At 35.4% G+C, this 15,020-nt stretch overlaps 1 protein-coding gene across 1 annotated transcript in view; it reads left to right on the forward strand.

Annotated features, from left to right (window-relative positions):
• Positions 1 to 15,020, forward strand: part of CACNA2D1 (calcium voltage-gated channel auxiliary subunit alpha2delta 1) — a 380,220-nt gene that overhangs the window by 308,318 nt on the left and 56,882 nt on the right. The window contains exons 13-16 of the mRNA XM_028158049.2: positions 4,148 to 4,226; positions 5,096 to 5,145; positions 6,590 to 6,679; positions 11,072 to 11,149. Coding sequence (XP_028013850.2) covers positions 4,148 to 4,226; positions 5,096 to 5,145; positions 6,590 to 6,679; positions 11,072 to 11,149 — 297 coding nt within the window. The remainder of the gene's footprint in view (positions 1 to 4,147; positions 4,227 to 5,095; positions 5,146 to 6,589; positions 6,680 to 11,071; positions 11,150 to 15,020) is intronic.

Here is a 15,020-nt window from a genome sequence, read left to right on the forward strand (position 1 = left end):
ATTTAGCACCACTTTCCCATATTATTTCTGTTAAAGATCTGGGCACCAGCATTATCAAAATATTTTTCAAAGCCATCTATGATTGTATATGTCTCATATGTATATACCTCACAGAAGTGAACATTTCGAAACATGAGCCTGTTGAAAATCACACAGATTAGTTGAGGAACATTTAGCAAATTTTCTAGATTATTTTATTTAGAAAAGAAAGTTTTCAGTTTGCATTTGTTACGTGAATCTAATGTTGTGATTATAAATGTACCATGCAGCATGAGTAAAGATTTTTTTTTTTTTTTACAAAACTTGACTTTGTCTTGATATAGAGTTGGTTTAAATTAATTTGTTTGAGACTTTAGATAAAATACATGGCTTGTGTGAGTACACATTAAGGATTTTGAGTTATTTTGTGTGTCATTTTATTTGTTTTTATGTAAGACCATCCAAATGCATTAATAAGAAAAGAGCTCTAAAAGTATATATAATTGGGAATGTAGTTTACCTTGATTTTTAAATTGTGCATATTCCAAGGAATCACTTTATTTTTCTTTTACCTAAAATTATAGCTAAATATGAAGTGCAAATTTCAAGAAGTGGAGAACATGAGAAGCAGGGCATAGCAATCATCTCTGTGAATTTGGGTATCTGGAATTTTAGAGTTAGTTCATTATTCCACAGGGTGGCAGTAATATAATATAGAATAGGAAGAGTACCAGCTCAAGTCCAAGAAGAAAGTCAGTGTGCAAAAAAATCATCTTTTAAATTTCACTAATTCATCATGTACATGCACTATAACATGTATTTCACATGTTTACAAAGTTAAAATTCTTATTTTATAATTACCTATTATGTATAAAACAAAGAAAATTAGACATAGTTATGGCATCTGAGGGTGAAATAATTTTATTGATTTTTTTTTCATTGTCATATAAGGAATTTAAATTTTTAGATAATTCTTAGTATACTTTTTCTGAATCAAATATATATTTTTAAAATTATTTCAGAAAATTCTAAGATAGTCTGAAATCCTTAAATATATACATGCATCTGATTGATGTATATGTACGTATATGTGTGTGTATGCGTGTGTGTGTGTGTGTGTGTGTGTGTATCCATCAAGAGAAAAATAAGAATTTTAGCTATAGTAGAAAGATGTTGTAAATATTATAATGGTAAGGTAGTTGCAGAAATTATTAAAAGGTTACATTTTATATTCTTGAGATTTTATTACCCACATGGAGTTTGGAAAATTTCGGAAAGGAAAATATCTTTAAAAATGTTGACAGTAGCCCCGCTACTATGCATATCCTTATGCTTATACAACTAAACATGAGTCAAGGGTTATGAGAATTTTTTTTGTTTAACAAATTTATTTCCATTATTTATAAGACACTAAAATAGATACAATAGATAAAATAGTATCCCATGCACAAAGAGGTTACTGGTTCAATTCCAGGTCAGGGCACATGCCCAGGTTGCAGGCTAAATCCCCAGTAGGGGGCGTGCATGAGATAGCAGATTGATGTGTCTCTCTCTCATGGATGTTTCTAGCTATCTCCCTCTCTTTTAAATAAATAAAAAACATATTAAAATATTTACAGTAAGTAAACTATAATTGAAAAATAGAAAATATAATGCTTTATAAAGATAATTTTTTTAAATGTTGACAGTAAGTCATATACATTTGTTATATGGGAATGATTCAATCAGTTAATGTTATATTCAAAAAGCCAAGGACCTATGTGAAAAATGAACAAAGATAGATGGGGGGAAATGAGTGTGCTTTAAAATTTTATGAAATTATAATTGTGACAGAAAGTATACTTCCACACCCAGCCCTGATCCTGAATCCCTCAATTTGGACTTCTGAGATCTCCAGGGTAGTAGGCAAAACTTTTGTAGTAAATAAAAGTTATAAGCTTTTTTTTTTTTAAACTCATATGTTTTTTGGCTGATTTGTGTTTATTTGGACTATTTGATGAATAGCATCACTTAAAATAATGACATGGTATGTCTAAGTGTAGCGTGTATGCCTCTATGATGTTAGAAATGTTTGCCTGGAAGAGACATATTAGTTGTATTCATTTATTTCTTTTTAATGAAGAGTGTTTTATGGAAATTTTTTCCTAGAACACTGTTGTGAGAACAGGAACAATGAGAGAAAGCAATGCTTTAAGTTGTAAAGGGGAGACATGCTTTCACGTGTTAATTATGAAGACAATCCCCAAGTGCTTTCTGGAGCATCTGGATTTTTTCCCTGCTCTGAATTCATGTGACAATTGTTTAGGGGATAGCATTTAAATCGAGTTATCAGTAGGGTGGCCAACCTGTTTATATAAAAGTATTTCCATTTAGGAGTAAGTTCAACTGTATAAGCAGTAACACTCCATTGAAATATATAGGCAGCCTAAAAAGTGATCCAATTGAAGAATTTAAGAAAATGAATCTTGTATTTTGAGAGGGAGGGAGGGAGAGAGGTAGAGAGAGAGGGAGAGAGAGAGAGAGAGGGAGAGAGACAGAGAGAGACAGAGAGAGAGAGAGAGAGAGAGAGAGAGAGAGAGAGAGAGAGAGAGAGAAAGTGTCATTAGTCACTAACTTTTGTTAACCTAGAACCAGGCATTTGTTCTTGCAACTTGAGGTGATTAAAACTCAGCTGTGTCCACCGAATGGCTCCCTACATAACTAGCTGAGGCAAACCTAGGTGGCTTAAGGGTGGCTCACATAAAACTTTACAAGTGAAACAGCAACATCCCCAATGTACATTTTTGGGCAGGGGTTGTTATAATGTGGTTTCTGTGTGGCCGAGACAAGTGAGAGAACAGAGAACAGATGTGAAATCTCTTTTGAGATTTGAGCTCTGCAATCATGTGGAAAAGATGAAACAATTAGAAAATGTCAATTCAAACAGTCAATCGACATGAATTAGGGAAAAGCTCTTAACATAGTTCAAACCAGAACATGAAAATCATGGAAAAGTGATTTTCTGCATGTTTATCTTTAGAAAAAGCTGAAATGTGGAACGTAGAATATTGGTTTATATTACTAAATTGGTAAAAATCAACCCATGTTAAATAGCCAGTTTATTAAATACTTGTTAGCATCATTAAATTTGTCCTCTACACTTTTATAGTATTATTTAAATTCAATGCCTTTCAATAAATATTTAAATTACTATAAGAACATCTCAATTAAATTTTTAAATATTTGCATATTTTATAACATGTTAGAAACTGTCTATTTTGATTTTCTTTAAAAATCCTAGGAGCTTAAAGTATTTATATACACCAACCATCTTTTATAGAAAATAAGTAATATAACTAGCATAATCATACCTATGCATTCTGAATATTTCCACAGTGTGAAAGTAGTGAAAACATCACTAAATTTAATTGCCTTAAGCAACTAAAAGTATAATGACCTCCTTTATGTATATACTAGAGGCCCAGTGCACGACATTTGTGAACTGGGGGGGGGGTGGGAGGGTCCCTCAGCCCACCTGCACCCTTTCGCATTCTGGGAGCCCTCAGGGGATGTCCATGGGGAGCAGGCCTAAGCCGGCAGTCAGACATCCTTAGCACTGCGCTCGCCAGCCATGAGCCCGGCTTCTGGCTGAGCGGCACTCCCCCTGTGGGAGCTCACTGCCCACCAGGGGGCAGCTCCTGCATCGAGTGTCTGCCCCCTGGTGGTCAGTGTGTGTCATAGCAACTGGTCGTTCCGCTATTTGGTAGATTTGTACTTTACCCTTTTATTATATAAGATGTTTATCACTACATACCTATAAAGTATGTGGAAATTTTTATTGTGCACTGGCTAGATATATGAATAATATGTTTTAGCCAGGTAAAACAGGTGAACTTAGATTGGACCTGAAAGATGCTGTTTCTACTAATAAAACCTTAGTTATGATCCTGCCATAGGATCAGGATATGGTGCAGGGCACCTTTAAATTCATAACTGAAGTCTGTGGTGATATTTTTTTTTTCTGTCTGGTGCCTTCCATAATGCTTTTCTGGTGTCAATTTTTCTTGTCACATTAATCAACTATGAAAAACATGATTTTATTTTATTTTTTTTTTACTTTAGCTATATTGTTGTGCAGTTTAATTAAAGAGTATGCAGCCTAACAGATACATAAATTTTTATTCACCAGGTACGTGTATTCACATTTTCTGTTGGTCAACATAATTATGACAGAGGACCTATTCAGTGGATGGCCTGTGAAAATAAAGGTAACATCTATTTTCATGACCACATTTTATTAGAAAAAAATAATAATTTGGTAGTTGTAGTTCTACATATTACTATTCAAAATAATCTAAAGTTGTAGCTAATTTTATAGAACTCAACACTAGAATAAGATGCTGACAATGTTTTCTGTGGAAAAACACACAACACAACAGACTTTTTGTTACATTATATAAAAATTCCTAAGACACTGGTCCTATTGTACATTCATAAAAAGATATATTAAATGATACTTAATGATACTTATTAAATATAACATTATGTGAAAAACTAAGAATGAAAGAATACCTGAATTATATAAAACTTGGATATAAGAAAGTGTGACATATGTACATTTTTGCCTGGATAAATTATTGTTTTAAAAATGTATTTTATACATTTCTAAATAATTCATATCTTGTGTAGTAAGTCCATATTTCCTTTGTTCTCAGAAAAACGTAAGATGTTATTTGAAAAATAAGCAGTAATCACATAGCAATAGAAAGATCCTAAATGTATTCTTAAAATTATATTTAGGCACATATTTTATATAAATATAATTATCGAATACTCATGATCATTCATCATTAATAATTTGGCCCATAGAAAACATATTTAATGTTACCAGGTTCACTATTGCTTTGTAGAAAAATAAGTTATTTTGTGCAATGTAAGATAATGTAACAACATTTCTAGTAAACTATTTATCTGTAATGAATATACAATAATCAAAAAATTTTCAAATTTATTGGTGGTGTTAATATTTTACTGTTTGCACAATTAAGGTGAAAAAATGTTTTTCTTACAAAGCCATAAATAATTGCATGAACTTTTCTATGATATATTTTCATAAATATGTATACATATGTTTCAGGTTATTACTATGAAATTCCTTCCATTGGAGCAATAAGAATCAATACTCAGGTACAGTTTTTCAAACCTTGATTTTCAAAGTATAAGGTATTTTCTGAATTATATTTGCTCAATATGCAGAAAATAGGTAAAAATGAAAATATTTTACATAATAAGTTTATATTTATACATAATATTACATTTGCAACAAAATGATGAGTATTATGGTAATGTATCGTTGTTGTTTATTCCTCACCCAAGGATATGTTTTTATTGATTTTAGAGACAGAGGAAGGGAGAGGTAGAGAGAGAGAGAACACATATCGCTTGCCTCCTGACCACGGATAGAACCCGAAACCTGGGTATATGCCTTGTTGGGAATCGAATCCATGACCCTTTGATGCACTGTGATGTGGCTCCAACCAACTGAACTACACCAGCCAGGGCAGCAATGTATTACTTTTTATTCCATTAAGGTTCCAAGGATTCTAAAACTCAAACATAAAATATATAAGTATATTCTTCTTCTCAGATGTGAAAAACGTCATGCAAAACAAAATCAAAGTTACTAATAGTCTCATCTCATGTAATTTGCACTTGATTCTGTTGCAAATAATTTAAATGAGTTTTTTTCCAGTTGTAGGTATCATATAGAAAATGAAACAATAATGATTCTGGACAAATTATATAAGTTCTTACTGAGAATTTACGTCCCCAAATAACCCCTGTAGATATATTTACCTGTTTAAAATAAACATACATCAAGGAGATGGTTTTTTCTACAACCATTCATTTAAAAGCATGCCTGGTCAGTAACTTTATACATTGAAACAATTAAGTTAATTTAAATATGCTTATTTGTAAGTGTTCATAAATTCCTGTTTGAAATCATAGCTCAATTTTGAATATAACTGAGGATCTGTAAAATAGACTAAGTCAAAATTTAGCATAAATAATGTGGAATTTGTGGAAATGAATACTGAATACATTGAATGTTGAAATGAAACAGCAGCTGCATTTGAGTCTGATGTCTAGATTTGGCACAGTATTTCATTTATTTTTTATATGTTTAAATGTAGATTTGAATTTCAGCCAAACAATCCATGATATGAAAGCAAATACGTGGCTGCTTTATTATTTCAAATTTGTGCAGTTCCATCCAGTAAATCACAGAGCCTAAAATAGTTTAGATTAACATAAAACAATTCACAAGGAACATATTTCACTTATCATTGGCTCTTCCACAGAAAGATAATGTTTTGATTGTTACTAGGAAAAACTGGGGTAGATATCTTTTATAAATAATGTAAGTCAAATAATGTTGATTCAGAGTATGTAGTTATACCATTTAAGGAGTGCCCAAAGTCGGAATTGGATGATTATATACTTACTGTCTTAATAATTTTGACTCCATATTCATTTTTAACTCTAGATAAGTTTTCTTCTATGGAGATGATTTTCTTAACACAGCATTTTTAATTTTCAACTATTTAACTTTTTTTTTTTTAATAAATAGGAATATTTGGATGTTCTGGGAAGACCAATGGTTTTAGCAGGAGACAAAGCTAAGCAAGTCCAATGGACAAATGTGTACCTGGATGCACTGGTAAGAGGTTGGCTATTCAACCAAAAACTGTCATAACAAAAGCACACAGCTGACTTCTTTGTAGATGACATTTCTCTTTTCCATGTCACTAAACCTTTTTAAAAAAACCTATCACAACTTTTTTTAACTAGAATTTAGGTAATTTAAATATGAAGCTATACTTGTATAGTAGAGAACCACAGATACAAAGTGTTATCTCTTTTTCAGTTGATCCATTAAGAATGTAAAATTTCCAACTATGAATTTTATGGGCATGTCAATAACTTGTTGAATAGCTATGTGAAAAATGCTGAAAGTCTTGTGAATTAGTACCTATTACTACAGGTTATGAACAAGAATTTTGAAGTATTTTAAAAGTAGACCTCCACTAGCAGAAGCATTTGTATCTTCAGTAAATCAAGCCAGATTAAAAAAACAAAAAACAAAACCACAACTCAGAAGTACATGCAGTTAGACAGGCAAGAAATCTTACCTTATTCTGAATTCAATACAAACCTAATCACCTCTTCATATATTTAAACTCTTGCTTTAGGTCAACCCCAGATGTTTATAAAAATAGGCCCTTGAGGTGATCAAATCTGGTATGAAATAACAAAAGCATGTTAACTTGTCCATTACACAATTAAAATTTTAGTTCAGGTATTCAATTATATTTTAAGGTGGTAGTTCTCAGTTGTGGGTGGTTTTCCCATTCGCAGGTCATTTGGAAATATCTATATAAATATTTCTAGCACGATGACTGGGGTGCAGGGGCCAGGCATGCTGCCAAACACCCTCCTATGGACTAGAGAGCTCCCACTATGCACACTCAACAAAGAATCATCCAGCTCAAAATGTTAATAGGGCTGAATTTGAGAAAAAAAAATTTAATGTAATTTTTTCTTTCCTGATATGAAAGTTATAGATAGTAATTATCATACTTAAGAAATATTCATATGCTTAATCTTAATAAGACTTTATTAATGTACATATTAGAATCAAAATACTAAGCTCTGAAAAGTACATACTGACTCAATAACCCTTTTTCCTGCTTGAAATTTAATTATATGCTGATTCAACTGTTCTAAATACAACGATGAACCCAAGGGGCAAAATGCAACCCACTTAAATTACTTATCATTTGGTTCTTGTAAAATAAACATATACAGGAAGTTAGAAGGAAAATAGGCACTATTAGCAGCAGCCTTGCATGCTAAGACAGATAAAGTGAAGCTTGCTACCTCAGGCCCTAGTTAAAATTACTGTCCAGTGTTCCTTCTTGACATCACATATTTATTTAAGGTCACATGGTCATCTAAAGCTATGGTCAAATTTTTTGCTTTCCCAAATCCATCATAGTACAGAGTATGATAGGAGGAGTCAATAATTATGCCCTGTAGTATTTCCTATGACCAGAAGTTCATTAACCAACATTTGTGCATTGTCGGTAAGGTTCTTACTGATAGCGCAAAAGACATTAGGAAGAAATTTTGGTTCTAAATATGCTGTTCTATAAGCTGAAACTAAATGTTAAAAAAGAACACATAGAGTATTCTTTTTGCTCACTTGAAAATGAAAAGTGACCCATCTTGTATTTCTAATTATTTGTTTATAGTCTCTGCACATAGCAGATTCAAAACAAGTGCTGGTCAAAATAACTGTTATACTAAGAAGAAAAAGGAAAAATATTCCAAGACTGTAATAAGTATAATGAGCAAATGAAAAGGTATCTGGAAATTCAGAAGAAATAAGCCATATATTTGGGGATAAAGTAGAGTGAGGTTAAAAAGATGGTGCATTTTTTTCTGATTTTCCACTTCAGGTTAGGTTTCTATTATTGGTGATGAGCAGTGAACCACACAGGGTGCAGGATGAAAGTTGTGGAATTGCTGGGTATATAGAAGGAATGATACATCAGTCACTTCAGGAGATAATGAGAGAAAGGACAGAAACAAGACTGGAACTGTATTGTAGAGGGTTCACTTTATTTGGGAGGTAAAGTGAGGTTCTTCACATAAAAAGAGAGAGTGGGGAAGAAAAGAGCTGGGTTCTAGAAAATAAATATCAAATAAATTCCAGGCAGGAGAGCAAAAATCTTGTTTTGCTCCTCTTTTTTAATTCTCTAGAAACTTGTACAGTGCCAGGAATAGAGTAGAGTACAGTTGTTGTTGTTGTTTTCTTTCTGCTGTATAAATAAGGGAGAAAATGAATGTTGGCCACCAATGAGTTTATCCATAAATTTATTTAATATATTAGTCTTGTATCTTATTTTAGAACACATTACTGTATTTATATGCTAAGTAGGGTATTCTATACAAATGCAAAAGTGATCCAAAGAAAGAGATTATATCCGTATATACCTTATCTTATTCTATACTAGCATGTATTAAACTATGCATGCACATTATAACTCAAATGGAAAGTTTGCCAAAAGGAATCTTCAATTAATTATTTTTGGGGGACTAGTTTTATGAATTACCTGTAATTTTGACTTTTTTGAGATGAAATATTTTCATTGTGAATATTAATTTGCATATTTAATTAAGGATGCTTTCATTGTCAAATGTTTAGGACTAAATAGAGAGCTAACGTGTAGATCATCATGCATCCAACTATGTATAGTTGTTTCCGTAACTTTATTTGTCCCCAAAATGTAGTATCTTGTTCTACTGAAAGCCTCTCTATGATTGTCCTTCCTCACTTGGTTTGGTTTCCATTATTTTTGTGCTTCCCACGTGCATAATTTTAAACCATAGTCTAGGACAAAGGTCGGCAAACCGCGGCTCGTGAGCCACATGCGGCTCTTTGGCCCCTTGAGTGTTTTAATGCCACTTCTTCAAAACAGACTCGCCCAGGCCGAAAACCAGCTTCTGCGCATGGGCCACGATGTTTCAAGCCCGCACGTGGTATTTTGTGGAAGAGCCACACTCAAGGGGCCAAAGAGCCGCATGTGGCTCGCGAGCCGCAGTTTGCCGACCACTGGTCTAGGACATTTCTCTATGAGACCATGATGTTTCTGTAATGAGAACAGGGGTTCTGAGATTTGGATTTAGGGTTATTATTCACAAGAAGATTCACTAATATTTTTCACTAATATCATTCACTATTTTCTCAGCTTAGCTGAGAAATTTTTGACAATTTTTAAATTATTTAAAAATGACTTTGTTAAAAATGGTGTTTGACATGAAATAGTGGTAAATATATAGTTGGCATATATTTTTTTTTTATTAGTGCAGATGGCACTAATAAAGAAAAGGGAACCTCTGACTTGAAAATCAGTTCATTTGGACTAATCCATGCTCTCATCTATCCTATATAATAAAAGCCTAAGGAACTGTTTGACTGGTAGCTATGACGTGCACTGACCACCAGGGGCAGATGCTCAATGCACAGACATGGAAACATGGAACAGACTGATGAATCTCAGAGGGAAGGGGGGAAGAGATTAACCAAAGATCTTATATGCATACTAGAGGCCTAGTGCATGGATTTGTGCATCGGCGAGGTCTCTTGGCCTGGCCGGGTCAAAGAGACCTGCAGGGATCGGGTAAAAACTGGCTGGGTGCACCTGTGGGGTCCCTCAGCCTGGCCTGTGGGGATCAGGCTGAAACCTGAGGGGTCCCAGATTTCAAGAGGGCACAGGCCAGGCTGAGGGACCCCACCGGTGCACAAATCCGTGCACCGGGCCTCTAGTTTAATCTATGATATCATCTACATTCTGATTTATTATTGTTACATTAAACTGCTTTATGACTAGTCTTTCATATTTTATGCTTGAAGTTTTTGTCTATATCATTTTATTTTGTGAAAACTACTCTTTATTTTGGAGGATATTTATTACTTCTTTTGAACAGCATAGTATTTACCAAGAATATCCCAGAAATACAGTATCAGTAACATATTTCTTCAGTTCATAATGTTATTCTGCAACACATTTGTGATTTAGCATTTAAGCCTTGGACTAGGGCATGAAAAAAAAAATCAGAAATGAAGCTACAACAAAGGAAGGTGAATAAATCATTTGAAGCACATAATATTTTAGTATCACTCTGCTCATGGAGACCTTTGATGTTAGTTGAACTATCACCATAAAGAAAAGAGTAGAAGGACAGTATAACTGAAATGTTTGGTGTCATTGATTTTTTTTTTTTTTTTGTATTTTAAGTTATTTGCAGTGCTCTTATAGAGTAATATTTTAGGTGTTGCATGCTTCAGTAGCTGCCTAATAGATCTTGATTATTTCTAAGACATTTTTATTGTGTGTTTTTTTGTAAAATAATCTTTCAAAATATATTACTAGTTTTTTGTGACTATATAGTATAAAATGCAATGTCAGATATCAAAGACTAATACAGTAGAACAGAGTTTAAATTGTAATTTTAATTTGCCTTTTCTCTCTGATTCTATTTTTAGGAACTGGGACTTGTCATTACTGGAACTCTTCCGGTCTTCAATATAACTGGCCAAGTTGAAAATAAGACAAATTTAAAGGTTAAAAGTTAATTGATAAAATTAATAATGATAACTGATAAGCTATGACGTTGAAGCTCAATGTGGATAAGATATTTCTATAAGGAAGTACATACAGTGTAACTGACTGTGAGGCTAGAAGTAAAAGGCAACAGCTGCTTCTGTGATAACCACCTGGGAAAAAGGAAATGCAGGTCAAGTTCTCTGCTTCCCCATAGACAGGATTCAGCCTGACCCTATTTAACTATGACCTGATGAGAACACAAGTTCAGACTGTGGGAGTAATTATGTAATGAATGGGCAATACTGTTATGTGCACATTTTTAAAATGCATCGAATATATTCATGGAGTTCAGAAAGAACATCCTAACAAAACCATTTTGTCTCAGGTGTACATAGGTATATTTAAGGAGTTGTTCCTCCTCCAACTCCCATTCAAACAATTGTTTCTTTAATCATCATGCAGCTCAAGGATCTGATTTAAATAATTTATGTTTTCTATGTTAAGGTTCAGGAAAAATACTTGAATTTCGCAATTTTTTAATTTTATTTCTATAGCACTGGTATATTGTCAGTGCAATAAAATGCTACCCACTTAAAGTTTGGAAAGTTCTGAAAAATATGTATCTTTGCTTGTTAATTTCCATTTCTTATTTTTTAAATACTTTTGATTTAAAAATAGGGCTACATTCTTATTTCTTAGCTTGTATCAAAAGGAATTTAAGAATGCCAGAGAATACTAAATAGTCATTTTGTAGTTTGGTTGTCATTCTTGATTTGAGGGCCATTTATTTCCAGTTTATGGTATAATGAAGCTTATAGCACTTAAGCATTACTTGTTTAGTTATTATAAATTTCAGTTGAGCTCCTTATTTTAATAATGTAGCCATAGAAAACATTGCTTATTACTCTTTGGAGGCCCATTACCATTCTTAAATGTCTGTGGGTCATAATATCATAACTCATAAAGTAGTCATTCTCTCTCTCCTCATATGGACTATAAAAGGGATTGCTTATATTTGGGATTTTGCTGAAACTAGGAAAACAGCATAGTTGTTGACATAACTTTCTCATTCTCTGTGCATCTACACAAAGTTTAAAGAATTCTTATAATAACTATAGACTGGATTTTATCATTTTCTTGGTAACATCTCAATTTAACTTACAATTTATATAATTTTATTTAAAACAAAAATTCCTGATTCTAAATGTTAACTACTTTTTCAATTTATGTCCCATAGAATATTATGATAACAGTTTGCCAAACAGCCTCCTTGACTTGCAACTAAAACTATGATGCCCATTCTTTGGTATTTCTGGGAAATTAGCAGCAAGCAGAAAGTAGTGTTTTTAGGATTTCTGCTACTTTATTACCAATAAGATCACATACTTTTTAGGATAGTAGAATAGATACTATCAACAACAAAAATCAATAGTTTTCTCATTCCATATTGCCAAACATCTGTTAGCTAGACATTTTAGTGTTTGTTTTTTTAAATTTTAATATTTAAAATTTATCTTTATTGTTGAAAGTATTACAGATGTCCCCCATTTTTCACCCATTGACCCCCTCCATCCCACTCCTGCCACCCCTCCCCCCAGGCCTTCACTGCACTATTGTCTATGTCATGATAGTACACCACAAAGTCAGTATACACTCACTTGCATACACACAGAGCTGCAGCTGCTGACTATATAGTAGCAATAAAGTTAAATATTAGGGGTAAAATAAATACAAGAAGTATCAAATAAAATTTTTCATATTTAAAAAAATTTTTAACTTAAATTTTCAAGATTTTATTTTCTTAAGTTAAATATTAAGTAATAAAGTTGTGGGAAAACAAAGCTAAATATCATTGTAAATTGATACAAAAATGCCATACATATATGCCATATTATTTTATACTAGAGGCCCGGTGTACAAAATTCATGCACGGGGGTGTGTGTCCCTCAGCCCAGCCTGCACCCTCTCCAATCTGGGGCCCCTCGAAGGATGTCCGACTGCCCGTTTAGGCCCGATCCCAGTGGGATCGGGCCTAAACAGGCAGTCGGACATCCCTCTCACAATTCAGGACTGCTGGCTCCCAACTGCTCACCTGCCTGCCTTCCTGATTGCCCCTAACCGCTTCTGCCTGCCAGCCTGATCACCCCCTAACCACTCCCCTGCCAGCCAGATTGATGCCTAACTGCTCCCCTGCCAGCCTGTTTGCCCCTAACTCCCCTCCCCTGCAGGCCTGGTCACCCCTAACTGCCCTCCCCTGTAGGCCTGGTCCCCCCCAACTGCTCTTCACTGCAGGCCTGGTCCTCCCCAACTGCCCTTCCCTGCATGCCTGGTCACCCCCAACTTCCCTCCTCTGCCGGCCTGGTCCTTCCCAACTGCCCTTCCCTGCTGGCCATCTTGTGGTGACCATCTTGTGTCCACTGGGGGGCAGGATCTTTGACCACACGGGGGCAGCCATCTTGTGTGTTGGAGTGATGGTCAATCTGCATATTACTCTTTTATTAGATAGGATAGAGGCCTGGTGCATGGGAAGGGGCCAGCTGGTTTTCCCTGAAGGATGTCCCGGATCAGGGTGGGGGTTCCCTTGGGGCGTGGGGCAGCCTGGGCGAGGGGCCTGTGGTGGTTTGCAGGCCAGCCATGCCCCCTGGCAACCCAAGCGGAGGCCCTGGTATCTGGGATTTATTTACCTTCTACAATTGAAACTTTGTAGCCTAGAGTGGAGCCAAGCCTTCTGCTTGCTCTGTGGCAGCAGCCATTTCTTTTGGGGTTTATGTATCTTCTATAATTGAAACTTTGTAGCCTTAAGCAGAGGCATGGGTAGGCCAGGGTGTGCGGAAAGCTTGGCTTCCTCCATTGTCAGGGGCAACCCTAGCCTCCTGCTCTTTCCAGCTCCATGGCTGCTGCCATTTCTGTTTGGATTTGTTTACCTTCTATAATTGAAACTTTGTAACCTTGAGTGGAGGCCTAGGCTGGCAAGGGCAGGCGGAAAGCTTGGTTTCCTCCATTGCTTGGGAAACCCAAGCCTCCCTCCTGCTCTCTGTGGCTGTAGTCATCTTGGTTGGGTTTATTTGCATATCCGCTCCTGATTGGCTGGTGGGTGTGGCTTATGGCTGTAGCGGAGTGATGGTTAATTTGCATATTACTATTTTATTAGATAGGATATCTATCTATATAAAAGCCTAAGCAACTGTCCGACCGTTCAACTGTCTAACCGGTAGCTATGACGCCCACTGATCACCAGGGGGCAGACGCTCAATGCAGGAGCTGCTGAGCTGTGGTGACTTGGCAGCTGCGGTTCTTGGGTGACACACCCGGAACCAGAAAGGAGGAAGCCCGATTCCGGGGTGTGTCACCCGAGAACCGCCCTTTTGCAATCCAAGACCCCTCGGGGGATGTTGGAGAGCCAGTTTTGGCCTGATCCCCACAGGCCTGGCTGAGGGACCCCCACCTGCCAGAGGGACCCCGCTCACTCTGCAGACACCCTTCCAGCCCTGGTGCCACCCCAGGTGTGGCTGGCCAGGGAGGGATTGCAGGAGGTTGGCTCCAGGGCGTGTCCGGCCCATCTCACCCCAGTTCTACCCCTCCAGCCACTTTCTAATTAATTTACTTTCAATATGCAAAAATCCATGCACCGGGCCTCTAGTATATACAGGCAGTCCTCGGGTTACGTCGAACTCGATGTACATCGTTTCGTGGTTATGTCGCCATCTCCAATTTATTTATTAAAAAAAAAAAGTTCCGTCATTTCAATGTATGCACATATGTGCTTTATGTTTTTTATTACTATTTATTTACCACAAGTAAAGGTCAGGAATTGTTATCTTTCTTTTAAATTTTTTTTTTATTGTTTCACTTCATTACTGCTGTGTATGTGCTCCATGTGAGTGATGT

This window comes from Eptesicus fuscus, chromosome 14 (genome assembly GCF_027574615.1).
Source record: "Eptesicus fuscus isolate TK198812 chromosome 14, DD_ASM_mEF_20220401, whole genome shotgun sequence".
Classification (NCBI taxonomy): domain Eukaryota; kingdom Metazoa; phylum Chordata; class Mammalia; order Chiroptera; family Vespertilionidae; genus Eptesicus; species Eptesicus fuscus.